Source organism: Oryzias melastigma, linkage group LG13 (genome assembly GCF_002922805.2).
Source record: "Oryzias melastigma strain HK-1 linkage group LG13, ASM292280v2, whole genome shotgun sequence".
Taxonomy (NCBI): domain Eukaryota; kingdom Metazoa; phylum Chordata; class Actinopteri; order Beloniformes; family Adrianichthyidae; genus Oryzias; species Oryzias melastigma.
Window position 1 is genome coordinate 22,224,645 of NC_050524.1, and position 14,376 is coordinate 22,239,020.

The following is a 14,376-nucleotide window of genomic DNA, read 5'->3' on the forward strand; positions in this document are numbered from 1 at the left end:
AAATGAATACTATGCAAACCTTCGGCAAATGTGGAGACACGTTTAGATTCCTTAAGTTTTTTTATTTTTTCCATGAATGGAGAGAATTCCACAAGCAGTGTCATAAATTATCTTTCTAAACTTTAAAACCCTGCCCTGCTCTCTTGTGCAGTTTCAAACACAGGAAGTGAGTTGTGTTAACCAAAACACAAAAAAAGAAACAAAAAAGACGTCTTGTTCTGCAGTGAATGCAACTTGAGACAATTCAAGTGTCAGGCCCGACCAGTTTCAATCCTAAGTTTTGAGCATCGGGCATTCCGTAGCAGTCTGGTAGCTGCACATTTTGTGATTCACATTGCATCTAAAGTTTAAATATCTGGATTTTTGCAAAAAATTCAACCCATCAATGACTCAGCTTTGGCCCTTGACATGTTGGTGATGTGATCAGCAGGTGAAGTCCAAAACCAATATGGAGGTGAATCTGATCAGTCTCCCTCTGAGTTTTAAGATATATTTTTTTATTTGTATGGAGACAATACTAAAAAGGTCATCTAACTTTATTCGTATTTGTATTTTTCCCTCCTTGAAATGCAGCACAGCAAGTCCTCAAACTGAGTCCCAGAGAGACAGAAGTACTGCTGAAAGCGTCCATCATTCAGATGTAGATCCTCCAGTGGATGGTGAACCTCACCGTACTGGGAGAGGCCCTAAATCTCATGAACCCAGACATTACTGATGCTTTTGTAGAACTCTTAAATTAACCAGATCTCTAGACATCATCCGTGTCTTCCATCCATTGACTATATATGAGATTTACAGATACATACAGTCAATGCTTCCGTGTAGCAATGAGGTGGAAAACATTGGATTGGAGCTCCTCCCACAGGGGTCAAGTTTTTGAACACTGTTTTGGAAAAGCGTCAAGTAGCAAATTTAACACACAAACCGCGTTCGGTGTAAACATCGCATAACCATCCAAGAAGAGGCACATGCAATGTGTGGTTGTGTGTGAATTCACATGCATTAGAGCCTGCTGTCTCATTAGCAAGACTGTGTCTGAATAAACAATCCAATTCTTTATTCCAAACCACAGAACAACGATCACTGTCATTTCCTTTTATATGCCTATTTTACCTTCCCAGCACCTATTTTCTATCTACATTCATATCAACAAAAGTTTAAAATCCCTAAATGCTAGAAGTTAATCTCAGACTTTAGCGGCGCACTGATGTGTGCACCACATTTGCAGTTACACATACTCACACCATTCCAAGGAGTTGGCAGGTCTAATAATACCAAACTTCAAGGACTGGGGAATTGGGCAGCCGGCCATAAGATGCTATCTGGTGACAGATACACATTTGCGATTCTCTTTTTATCCTTATGGTGCTCCCTTTCACCCTAGTTGCCAAATTGAAAGGTTAGAATAGTTTATCTCCACGGCAAAACCACATTTTTCTAAACAGGGCTGTCCAACATGATTCATTTTTTATTTTCAAACGTCACATTTTGCTTTTCGTGAGACCAAACACAAGCCTTAAATGAGAAGCTCTTATTGTGAAAGTGAATTTCTGTAAATTTATTGGTGAAATTGAGACAGAGTCCTGGCAAGACAGGATTGTCTTTATAGAGGCAATGTCTGGATAAAATAGTAGCTTTAGTTCAGGAGCCACAAATTTCCTAAAAATATATAAATAAATACAAATCTGACCACTCTTCACTGTCACTATGTATAGCAGTGGAACCCTGCTGCCTGGTGTTTTGTAGTGTTATTGTAGAGCCATAGAAACCATCATGCCCGAGTATATATACCCGCACCGGCCAACATCCCGCGTAAAGAGGATCCACATGGGATCGAGCCACAATAATAATCCGGCCTTTAATGCATCGGATCATCAGGCAACTAAAACATCCAGTTCTTTCCGAATGTTTACACATGCTGTGCAGCTCCTGTATACATGGAAAGCTAAAATGTGTGACTGCAGCTGCTAAAACAGCTTAACAAAGCACTGATGAGAGAATCTCTAAGGAGCTGTTTAACATTGTTTTCGAAGCTTTACCGTCCCACTGCAAACATATTTTGATCTATTTTAAAAGTGGTCTTTTAATTATGATTATGGAGATTTTAAACAAAATCGAAAAGGGGTTGTTTTCTAGGACATAGTTTCTGAGCAGCAATAGTTCATTAGAAATTCACCTCTGAGTTGTGGGTGAGATTATTGCTGTGGAGAAGCCCCGCCCCCCCTTCCCCATCCTTCTGCTGTGAGCTCAGAGATGGTAGCTTGTGGATCACCCAGCATATTTTCTGTCTAACAAATACACTCAAACTGTATTTTTTGTCTGCTCCTGATACACAGCGATTTGAATGAAGTAATAATCAGAGAAGTAATTTCAAGGTTCATTTTCTTAATTAGAATTGGAGTCAACAGGAAATGTCTCTCTTTAAAACCAATTCCCAGTGGTCATTAAAGGAACTGCAGCTTTTAATGCTTATGGTTTTGCTTAGGTTAAAAAAAGACATGGATATTGGATTATTTTACTTCTCAATTCACAATAAACAGATGCCTCATTTAGTCCCTTTGGGATGTTAACAAGCTTTAGTCTGGAGATAGTCCTAAAAGCATTCACACTAACTACAGAGATCCACACCTGAGAACATTAAGAAGTGATCCATAACCCTCAGTCTAAAGTGGACCTTATCTCATTTGTTCAATCGAAACCAGAGTTCAGTGAGCATTCGCAGCTGCCAAACAAAGAGTAGTTGATCCTAGCGCAGAGACAATTGACTAGTGTGTTTACAGTTCACTTAAGCTGCTTTCACAGTAGGAAAAAAGGACAGTCCTGCAGACTGAATGAGTAAGGAATGGAAATGTTCACATTTGAGCCTGGCTGAGTTTGCTTTCACACACAACGCTCTCAGAAGTGAGCATGGATTACTCACAGTTTCTCACTTGGGGGGATATTTCCAGATCAAGACAGGAATAAAGCTAGAAGAAGAAAATGGGTCAATCTGGCTAATCCTCTAACTATCACGTACTGATAAGTGTCTGCACCTCTTCAATACATTTGCACAAGCAGAACATAGAGAATAAAATATGTGGGTGTATCTGTAGTGTTTCTTTACAAAGTCTGGGAATTCACCCTGCAGTGAGCCACCTCAGATTTTCAGTGAAAACCAGTTGTAGTTGGTATGAAGCTGTCACAGTACACCATCCAAGAGAGAAATTCTAGTGAGGAACAACTGCCCTCCTAACCTGACCTTTTTTACTCAAAAATGGAAAAAGTGAGGTGGAACTAACAAAGATGATTCTGACTTTATTCTTGGATTTTTACATTTTTCTTTTGTCAAAATATTCCCAATTGAGTTTGGGTTGTCTTGTACTCTATTTATGCTAACCCAATAAAAACAACCAGAAACAACACATTTCTTGGATCAGCCCAATGAAAACACCTCATAAGTTAAACATGTTTTCTTAACAATAATCCATTTTTGAATTATTTCTTAAAATTAATTCAACTTCTGTAAATTTAACTGAAATGTATTTTTCTTTATAATCATCACTTCTTCCCATTTTTTTTTCATATTTTCTGTACTCCACTGGATTTTAAGATTTTGGTCAATTTTACTTTCAATTAATCCAAACCAATCCATTTTTTCCTGTTTTCTTCACGTGCTATCACACAGTCCCAAAGTTTCATAAATAACAATTTAATCAAAGTTTTTCCTCCGTTGTTTGCAGTAGAGTGATCCTAATGAACAAAAAGAGTTCCCTCTTCTGTATACATGCAGTCTTCGTGCAGGAAAGTCTACTCTAGGGCATTGGCTCAAAGGTCTCACAGCTCACACAGTTACAGAGGTCATTATCTGCTCAGTGTGATGGTCACTGGTCCATCAATGACAGCGTGTTGTGTGTTCTCTCCCGCTATTCACACTCAGCTTTGAAAGTAAACAGGAGTGCTGGTGTCTCTGGCTGATAATATGCTGAGGAAAGGTCTCACCTCCAGCTCCATTTCTCCCATTTCTTTCACTCAGTTCAATAATTCTCTTCATTTTTAACTCGTGGTTGGTTTTATGTTGAATTACTTCTTTTTTTAAAACTTTTTAGACACACAAACCTACTCAAACATGGACACACCAACTGATAAACATCAGCTCTGAGGCACGCTCTATTGTTCCAGCTCAGTGCTAATTACTTCAGGTCTTGACCTCAGGTTCATTGGAGGAGCAGCAGAGGGGGATGGTGCGTATGCGGGTGGTGTGAGAGGGTGGGGTGTTTGGTGGTGGGGGGGTTGCCAGAGCCGGGCGGAGAGGTCATTGCTGCTGCCAATCAAGTGTCACTGAAGCTTCAGCTGAACGTCATCGAGTAACCCTGGAGGGAGAGCAAAACGAAACCAGACGACTTTCCTGTTGATAAAACAAGTCACAGAGAAGCTGAAGAAACTCTGAAAGATGGATTTTAACATACTTTATCTTAAATACGGTTTTTAAGACCTGAATTTGACTGTTTATACCAGAATTTTGAAGAATTAACTGGGTCCAGAGGGGTTATCACATGTTGTAATATTTTCCAACACATTTATTGAAACTCTCAATAGAAACTCAAACCCTAAATCTCAATGAAAACATAAGCAGGAGAAATCACACATAAATAAATAAATATGTCTACATGGAAAACAGAACCCTCTCTTTTTACTGAGCACTCATAAAAAGTGGGTTTGATTTAGTTCCATGAACTAGAGAAACTCTTTTCCTTTCCAGAGAAATTTTGCGCTGGATAATTTTCTTGCTTGGGTTTATCACCTCCAAGGTCACCTGGATCTGACAAGTGAGTCTGAGCGCCACTGCTCTTATGCACAGCAGAGGTGAAGATATGATATGCTTGGCTGCACTTGCCTTGCTGATGCTGAAGTCTTTTCTTCACTGCCTGTACATTCTGTGCTCACTCTTTTTGTTTAAACAGGTTCTAATGTCCATTTTTAGCTATTTTAGGGTGCAACAATACAGAGTGTGAAACTGATGCAGTACGGTAGCACCTGTCCTCTGGCGCCAGAAACTCTGATGCATTTGCCCTCTCAGTTGTGTTTTTTTGCTCTATATCAGTACATAAAGCCTCATTTCAATTGAGCGGTCCGGTCTGGTAAAGAGAGGTGCAGGACGGTCCAGTTAATTCAGGCGACTTCAGCCTTGTTCCCACTGAGCGGTTTGTTTCCTCGACACATGCGTGGTGTAGACCGCTAACGCATCATTGCATCATTGTAGTACAATTTTTCTATGGACCTGTTCGGTATTGTTAATGGGCCCATTTAACAATGGAAACGCTCAAAGTAGCGGACCAAACTGGACCGTACCATTCAGTGGAAACGAGGCTTAAGACTGATCCTTCAGTATAAATAAAGAAGTCAGGATGAACTCCTGCTATGTAGTAAATATAAGGACTGTCAGCAGTTTCAGCACCTAATCAAACGACTTACGACACATGTGACGTCTGGATTACAGAGTAGAGATAAGGATCCATAAGCACACAACTTTGACCTTTTTAAAGATTGAAAGTTTTTCAACTTTGTGTACTTCTGTAGCTACATTTGATTATGGCTTGCAGATGCTTCTAGTAACTCTGTAGCATTTGAAAAAACAGGATTCAAACAGTCCTGAACTCTCAGCTTACTGAAGCCAAAAAGCTTTTTTTTCTCCTCTCTTTTTCAGGCTGCAAGAATGGAGCTCTCTCCCGTCCTGGGGTGCCACTTGCAAACAAAACCTGTCCAGTAAGGGCTTTCATTGCAATGCAAAACAGACCTGCAATGCGTCAATATCCCTTAACGCCCCACTTTCAATCACAATGTCAAGACTATTTAAAGCTGAGTGGCCTTTTAGTGAGGGAGGGGGGCACGTTTGGAGCTTTGGATGTAAATAAGTAAGAAAGAAAAGAGAAAAGTTGTCATAGAAGGAGAGGAGGATAAAAGAACAGAGAAAAAAAGATTTTCAAAATAGGAGGTAAGAGCACAGTAAACAGTGAGATTCCAAAGGAGAGCTCGAGAATAGTAGGAGAGAGGGGAGTAGGCTGATGGATGCGGTTCGCTCCTCTGTTTTTCTTTGGGACCCCGCCCTCCTGGCCACGGGTTGGTCCGGGAAACCCAACTCCCGCGCCGGGATTGGTCAGATCTCCTTTGGAAAGGGAAATCAGTCTCCGGTCACAGACACAATAAAGTTTAGATCTGGAGGCTTGCAGGCGCAGACGCAGCCGCTCCACGTCGCGTCGGCGCGCAGGAACCAGAGCTGGAAGGATGTGGATGCTTTAAACCAATATTTGATCTTTTTTAAGCAGTTTGGAAAGATTCTTTTTTATCTTTTACGCATGGACCTGAGGATGTTTCATAACAGCCTTGTTGGATTTTTTTAAAGGTGGAATGTTATAACTCTTGATCTGACGGAGCACATGCGCTCTCTGTCCCGCTGGACTTTACCTGCGCGCTCCCGTTTCCAGGGCGACCCCTCCAGCCTTTGTTGAGACCGTTTCCTCTGAGGGGGTGATCATGGTGGGGCTCTCCGCGGGCGCGCTGCTCCTCCTGCTCCGTGCGCTCTGCGCCGTCTACGCGTTCGGGGACGAGATGGAGGAGATGACCTGCGACCCGATCCGGATCAGCATGTGCCAGGGGCTCGGCTACAATGTCACCAAAATGCCAAACCTGGTGGGGAACATGCTGCAGTCGGACGCAGAGCTGCAGCTGACCACATTTATGCCGCTCATCCAGTACGGCTGCTCCAGTCAGCTCAAGGTACTACTTTGTATTTTGTGACACAGAGAGTGCGCTATATTTGTGTGAGGGGGGCAGAGCACATGACCCGCACAGCTACCAGCGGATCCGCGCGCCGCTCAGACAGATGGAGCCAGCAATAATCAGCATTTGATGGGCTGATTCCCCATCCTTATAAAGTAGACGGAGGAACACCCCCTCCTTCTGCCCCTCATGCCAGGCTGGCATGCTAAATTAATTGAAAATGCCCCCCTCACCCCCTCCCGGAAGGTCTGTTGACATTCCGAGTTCATGGCCCACACAGCAACAGCTGATTCTCCAGGACTGTCTTCCTGCTCACAAAGCTGCCCTCAGTCTTCTCAGACAAATGCTACTTGTTTGACTTAAGCAAAAAAAAAAAAAAAGCATCCACCCCTTCTTACTGAAATTTTATTTTTGACTCTCTTTGGTGACATAACAAAAAAATTCAATTTCCGCTCATGTGAACATTCACAAACTGGGTTTGGATTATTAGGATGCAGCTGGAACATATTTTAACTGCATAAAGTATATGAGGCAAGCATAAATGGGGTGGTGATGGGGCACTGCCATGACCCCCCCACTAGTTGCAAGATGGGCTGTCACACAATCTGCTTGGAGTCAGGAACTGTCCCAACATCAGCTCTAATGGGAGGCTTCCTGAATGGAACCCAGAGCAGCTCTTAGCACTGGAGCGGCGCCGCTCAGGTTACAAACGGTTGGGGGGGGACACCTACATGAGTTACATTACCGTCACTGGTTAAGTATGCGTGGCTCACCGTGGGAAGCATTAGAAATTCTGCTGCGTGAAACCTAATATCTCCCACTTGTATAAACGTTTGCGAGGGTTTGAGCCGCCGCTGAAGGCTCCTCCTCGGTCCACTGACTCACAGAGCAGCTCTGAGAATCTGTAGATTCTCCTGGCTCCCAGAAGCCCCCCAAACACACCAAATGTTCATCTGTCCATCATATACCTCAAGGATGAAAATTGCTGCATTATAAGCTTTGAAACATGATTTTGTTGAGAAGAAAAAATCAGATATGGTGGATTTGTGTACAAAAGTGTTGTTCCCAACATGTAAACCTTGATTTGACTTTTTATTGACTTTCATTTTACTTCACATATGCGACCCACTTAGTTTTTATTTTTCAAAAAAAGAGTAAAATCTTCCATAAACACTCTGACTTCTCTGAATTCAGTAAAATTCAAATGGTCCTTTTTCAAACAAATCCTTCCAGAATTGTACATTTCAGACTTTCCTGAATTTTGTGTTACAAAAATATGTTTTTCTAAATTTAACATTTTTTCTGTTTCTTCTCCAGTTTTTTCTCTGCTCAGTGTACGTCCCCATGTGCACGGACAAAGTTCCCATTCCCATCGGACCGTGTGGGAGCATGTGTCTGTCTGTCAAGAGGAAATGCCTCCCGGTTCTGCATGGGTTTGGCTTTATGTGGCCCGAGGTGAGTCGAATTTGTCGCCCAGATCAATATAATTTGATCAGATGTGAAAATAACCTATAAATTATATTAAACTGAGTCACACACAATTCATTTATATGTAACCTAGTGTACGAAGCAGTTCATCTGTACAACATCATGAATTTGTGTTTCCTCTTCAGGTTCTGAACTGCAGCCGCTTCCCGCCACAAAACGACCACAACCACATGTGCATGGAGGGTCCAGGTGACGAGGACCCGCCCTACCAACCGGTCCACAATCCCCTCGATCACGACTGCCAGGCTCTGGATTCTGCCCCCGACCAGTACACTTGGCTCAAGCAGACAGAAAGCTGCGTTCTGCAGTGTGGCTACGACAACGGCCTCTACCGGCGAGGAGCCAAAGTCTTCACAGATGCTTGGATGGCGGTGTGGGCCGTGCTGTGCTTCGTGTCGACCACTTTGACAGTCCTGACGTTCCTGTTGGACTCGCAGCGGTTCTCGTATCCCGAGAGGCCCATCATCTTTCTCTCCATGTGCTGCAACCTGTACAGCGTGGCCTACCTGGTGAGTTCAGGAGATTTATTCAGGAATCAGTTCTTGGACAATTTTGTCTGTTCCTGATTCACAACAATTTGAATAAAAAATACTTAGAATACTTTGCTTATTTTGCTTTGCAGCTGTCCACCATCATCAGAAAAATGTTAAAAAACACAATTTTCATCAAAATGGGTCTTTAAAGGTCTTTGTTTAGTATTACTCCCTAAATATATAGAAAGTGTTTGTCAAAGTCAAGCATAATTGGCTTTAAATGTAAATGTTAAAAACAGATCCACATTTTATGTTGGTAGTAATCACAAACAGAATCCAGTTTGAATTTAAGAGACTCTGAACTTTTAATAGGATGATCAATGTTAAAAAAAAAAAAACTTTTGTCCTTTCCTGTCATCAACTTAACTGCGTGAACTTTTTAGGTCCGTCTGACTCTTGGGAGGGAGCGTGTTTCCTGTGACTTGGACGCCGTTGCAGTGCCAGTTCTGGTACAGGAAGGATTAAAGAGCACCGGCTGTGCCATAGTCTTCCTCCTGCTTTATTTCTTCGGCATGGCCTCCTCCCTTTGGTGAGTTTAAACATATGAAACCTTTTTGTCCCAGTTTTCCATTGTCAACGCTGGGCTGTTATGGTATCGTGGTGGAACATTAGACCTTCATCCTGTCCCATAACCTCTGTATTAGTGGATTTGTTTTCCCATTCAAAGCTTTGTTATAGTGCGTCCTTTGGAGTGAAGGCTGCACTGATGTGTCGCAGTGGAAACATACTGCTGTCACAGCATTTCTTTTTTCCATTTCACTGTGGCGCAGGTTTCCTGTTTATCTTCCTGGTTTAAATAAGAAATCTTCCCTCATCCTGCAGTCGGAATAATCTAAGAACTATCAGCTACTTTAATCATCCACCTATTAGGCTATGAGCACTCAACACAGAGGACAAAGCTTTATGATGCTCCAGTGGTCATCATCCATCCGCAGGATGCACTGAATCTCTTTTGGGAGCTGACTGTTGAGCGAAAGTGGGGTGCACCCTAAATGGGTCACCAGTCTGTCGTAGGGTCTCGCATTGCAATGAAACTATAAAATATATTTTGGGACTCTGGAGAAACCCAGACATGCACAGGGAGAACATGCAAACTCCACTCTCGAAGATCCCACTGTGCAGCCCCAGAGGTCATCAGCGGCTCAAATATACCACCAGTTTTGGACTTGTTTGTAGATTAGATATATATAGTTCCTCTAAAACCACAGCATTCAAAAATAATGTGGGCAAAAGTAGGGTGGTCAGCCTCTTATCAGAAGATTTGGTTCCCAACTTTCCCGCCCATGTGTCAGTGCAATACATCTACACCCCCAAGTCGTCACATGTTGACCTTTGGTTGAGGACCCATCTGTGTCACTTTTTTGACGTTTTGGGTGTCCCCAACTTGTCATTTTTTGATCTGCTGTTCGTAAAAACAAGGGTCTGCAACTCTCAGGACATGATACTGGATACGGTACCAGGTGTAGCCTGGTCCTTGGGACACGTCCAGTACTGGTACCCAAAACCAGCACCCTATCCCTAACCCAGCATTGGATGTGGTACCGGATACAGTACCAGACGCAGTATCAGACCTGAACTGGGGCTGGACACGGTATCAGATGCGACCTGGTACCATGTCAGGGTACCGCTATTGGGTTATGGTACCGGTGCACTCCATGTTTTGGTACTCGACCGGTTCCATTTCGCTGCCATGAGGTAGGGGACCCGTGATTTAATGGGAACAGCCAGCACATCAAAAACGGCAAGTTTGGGACACGTAAAACGCCAATTTCTGACGCAGAGGGGTCCTTAACCAAACATCAATATGTGACGAGTTGGGAATGAGAATGTGTTGGTCAGTGTCCTTGGATAAGACGCTGAACCCCATGGTGCTCCTGGTGGTTTTCGTTTGGCTCCAGTGTGTGAATGTGTGTGTGTAGGGGTGAATGGGACTGGGACTGTAAAGGAAGTAAAGTGCTACCTGAGTATGCACCAAATACCACTCAAAAATGTTGTATTAATTGATTTACTCTGGACACATTTGTCCTTGAACTGTTCACGCATAAGTAGGAGTGGAGCAACTTTAAAGCTTGGCCAGTCAACTGAGACACTAAGCCAGTTAGTAACGCACAAAAATAGATACTTTTCGAACAAAAAAGTTTATTCTTGAATAAAAATAAATAGGTGGCAACTTTAAAAAAAATCCTTCTAAGGTTTCCAAAATCATTCTAGGTAAATATGATAAACGAAGCAGTTCACAAAGAATACCTGGACCTGCCCACCTGATCATGTGACATTACCAAACAATGGCGGCTACAAGTAGGAGTGAGGGAAACCAGCTCTAAAGCCACAATGATCCCTGACAGCATCTTTCTCTCACCTTCTGCCAGGTGGGTGATCCTGACCCTGACCTGGTTTTTGGCAGCTGGACTAAAGTGGGGGCATGAGGCCATCGAGATGCACAGCTCCTACTTCCACATCGCTGCGTGGGCCATCCCGGCCGCCAAGACCATCGTCATCCTCATCATGAGGTTGGTGGATGCGGACGACTTGACTGGGCTGTGCTACGTCGGCAACCAGCAGCAAGAGGCGCTCACGGGCTTTGTTGTGGCTCCACTGGCCACATACCTCCTCATAGGCAAGTCCAGCACAATAAAAACTATCGTTTGCATTTGATTCAATTTGGGTTTCCGGAGGTTTCATCGCATTTGTTTCTTGCAGGAACCCTGTTCATTTGTGCAGGCCTTGTGGCCCTCTTCAAGATCCGCTCCAATCTGCAGAAGGACGGCACCAAAACAGACAAGCTGGAGCGCTTGATGGTGAAGATCGGCGTGTTTTCTGTACTGTACACGGTGCCGGCCTCCACCGTCATCGGCTGTTACCTCTACCAGCTCTCTCACTGGGGAGAGTTCAAGACCAGCACCCACGACTCCTACGTGACTTCCGAGATGCTCCGCATCTTCATGTCGCTCCTGGTGGGGATCACGTCGGGGATGTGGATCTGGTCGGCAAAGACCCTCCACACGTGGCAGCGCTGCTCGTCCCGGCTGCTCAGAGAGGGCCACGTCGGGCGAGGTGGCAAGAGCGCGCCGGGAGAGGGCTGGATCAAACCCAGCAAAGGAAATGAGACAGTGGTGTGAAAGTGGACTGAAAACCGGTTCTGCAAATCTTCTTAAAAATGTACTGTCGAATGAAGGATCGAAAAAATATAAGGAGATTGAGGGGGCGGGGTAAAAATGTGACCCATAGTGGGACGTTTGGGATGGAGCCACTGGATGAAATGGCATCACATGAGCCCTCTGTGCCTCTAATAGAGGTTGTGAAGGAGAAAATAAGATGACTGCGTCATGCTTCAGCAGCAGCCTCTCTACCTCGCTCTGACTTCCAGAGAGGCCAAGAAAAGGAAAAAAGAGACAGAAAAGGCACAACAGTGGAATCAATATGCAAACGAGATCCACCGATAAGCTGTACAGCACCATCTCTACCTCTCTGTCTCTTTTTTCTCCAGAATTTTCAGCAGAACAAATCGAGCTGCTGAACACTGTAAACCTTTAAGCTGTCGTCTTTTTTGTTTTGTTTTTTGAAGTTTGACATTTTTACACTGGAGCAGATATTATGCAGGTTTGGGCTGAAGTTTCCCAAAACAACCTAGCCTCAGTTTCCAAATGAATCATGACATCTTGCTTTATGTCCTCAAATCTTTTTTATTTAATTTAACCACTGATCTGATTGTCTTTGAATTCATAGTAAAGGTGATTTTACTGCCTCAATGTGTTTGGGAAACCAGCTGTAAAGCTGCAAGAATGCACTAGAAATGTATAATATCTGACGTGTTGGAAGCGATAGAAATATGCACAACAGAGTTGTCACTGATGCAGCAGATATTTGTAAAATATTGTGACACTGCCAGCCTTGAGCAGAACCCGCTGTCTCTTTTGATGCAGCTGGTAAATGTAGACTTCCAATGATATCTGCATTTTAAATGAAAATCTTTACAAGCGTATCATGAAATGCAGAAAATGTAATTATCGCCCTTTATATCAAACGTTGAAGCCATGTTTCTGAAAAGGAAGTCGTTGGACAATCACTTGCCAAAATATGCGTAATGGGAAAAGTCTCGAGCATGCACAAAAATAAAGGAAAGAATGCCGTGTTGGCATTAAACGTGCTGTGTCGGCTAAAACATTCGAGGTATGTTTGGATTCGAAGGGTCACCCACCAGCTGTCTAGTTTTTTTATCCACCAACTCGATCTCCGACTGCTGTGTCAGAAATGATGAGGAGAGGGAAAAAGGACATGAAGATCCCCGTCAAAGGTTTCTTTCTCTCTGGGTCACGAAGGGACAGCTGCCGCCCGTCTCCTATGCAGTATGCGAACGCCTTCATGCACCTTAAGGCTTCCGTTCCCAGACATACCAGGTTCTCCGTGCTTCACATTTGCGTGTATTTTTAAACTTAGGTCAAGTATTTTCAACTGAAAGATTCAAACAGCTCCTGTGTGTTTGCCTGACAATCCTTTTTGTTGAGTCTTTCTATGTGTCTTAAAGTGATGGTTGTCCCTTTTGCATTTCAGCGGGCGGCGATAGAGCTTAAAAAACTTGAATCCGCCTGTTACCAGATAGTGCCTCGCCTGTGACTTCAACCTTTGCTTAATGCTTTGAGTCCATCTGGAGATGACGGCTCCAGTGAAACCACAAGCCCAGGTTTTACCACAACAATTATCACTTAAAGCAAACCGAATTATTTTAGTTTCCGTCTTAAACTGTCTTAATGTGCATCTCTCTTCCTGTGACCATGCTGAGCTCCTGGTAACTTTTCCAAACAATCACAGAATGTGCCTTGAAAGACAGCGAGTGTGTACCACTCAACCACCGGCAGCACAGATTTAAAAAAAAACTTTTTTTTTTTTTTAACTCCAGAAATAAATCAATGCTGAGAATATTTCCTCAGCACAGATTGTAGCTTTGAAGGTTTGAAACACTCCCTTGTATAGATCGCTCATTGTCTTTACAGTGTCCTGTGTGTATTAATTTATCTTTGTAAAAAGAAGTGATGAATGTTCAAAAGCCTGTTTATTTAAAAAAAACTTTTTTGTATCAGAAGAGGATGAATAAAACCTTTTTGGTTTTCAATTTGTTCGAATGTTGCTCTCATTTTTCACCTCACATTGCAACTTTGAAATGTTTTTTTTGTGCAAACTTGCTGCACAAAACTAAATAAAATCTCCAATCAATCTGCTTATCCATATAACAAAATAGGTAGTTAAAAGCAGTTTTGCTAAATATGTATAATACTCATTTAGACATTTAAATGACATTTATTATTTTCTTATCAATAGCTAAAAGAATATATATATATATATATATATATATATATATATTAAGCTTTATTCTTTAGCCAAGAGACAGGATGAAGACCTTTGTTCACATTATTAGCTGGGTTGGACAATGCTGCCACCTCTTGTCTGAAGTGACTAATTAGGTTTTGGCTCTTCATAAGCTTTCAGATGAGGCTTTCAGGATTCATTTACTTTAACTCTAACCCCCCTATAGGCTTTAATAATCTGAAGAATGACAGAGGGTAAATGTTTAGATGTTCAGGTATTTTCACATCTTAAACTT

General features: G+C 42.8%; 1 protein-coding gene across 1 annotated transcript; it reads left to right on the plus strand.

Moving 5' to 3' along the window:
- The first annotated feature begins 6,173 nt into the window (after window positions 1-6,173).
- Window positions 6,174-13,887, plus strand: fzd4 (frizzled class receptor 4). The gene is made up of 6 exons (XM_024277764.2): window positions 6,174-6,753; window positions 8,074-8,211; window positions 8,370-8,753; window positions 9,161-9,306; window positions 11,147-11,394; window positions 11,478-13,887. Exons 1-6 carry the CDS (start codon window positions 6,511-6,513, stop codon window positions 11,894-11,896), a joined length of 1,578 nt encoding a protein of 525 aa, XP_024133532.1. The 5' UTR covers window positions 6,174-6,510; the 3' UTR covers window positions 11,897-13,887.
- Window positions 13,888-14,376: the final 489 nt, after the last annotated feature.

Bases quoted from the DNA above. Each gene is read 5' to 3' on its own strand.
- fzd4 (XM_024277764.2), top strand. From the start codon at position 6,511: ATGGTGGGGCTCTCCGCGGGCGCGCTGCTCCTCCTGCTCCGTGCGCTC. The intron at 6,754-8,073 runs GTACTACTTTGT...TTTCTTCTCCAG, and splicing joins GCTGCTCCAGTCAGCTCAAG to TTTTTTCTCTGCTCAGTGTA. The intron at 8,212-8,369 runs GTGAGTCGAATT...TTTCCTCTTCAG, and splicing joins TTGGCTTTATGTGGCCCGAG to GTTCTGAACTGCAGCCGCTT.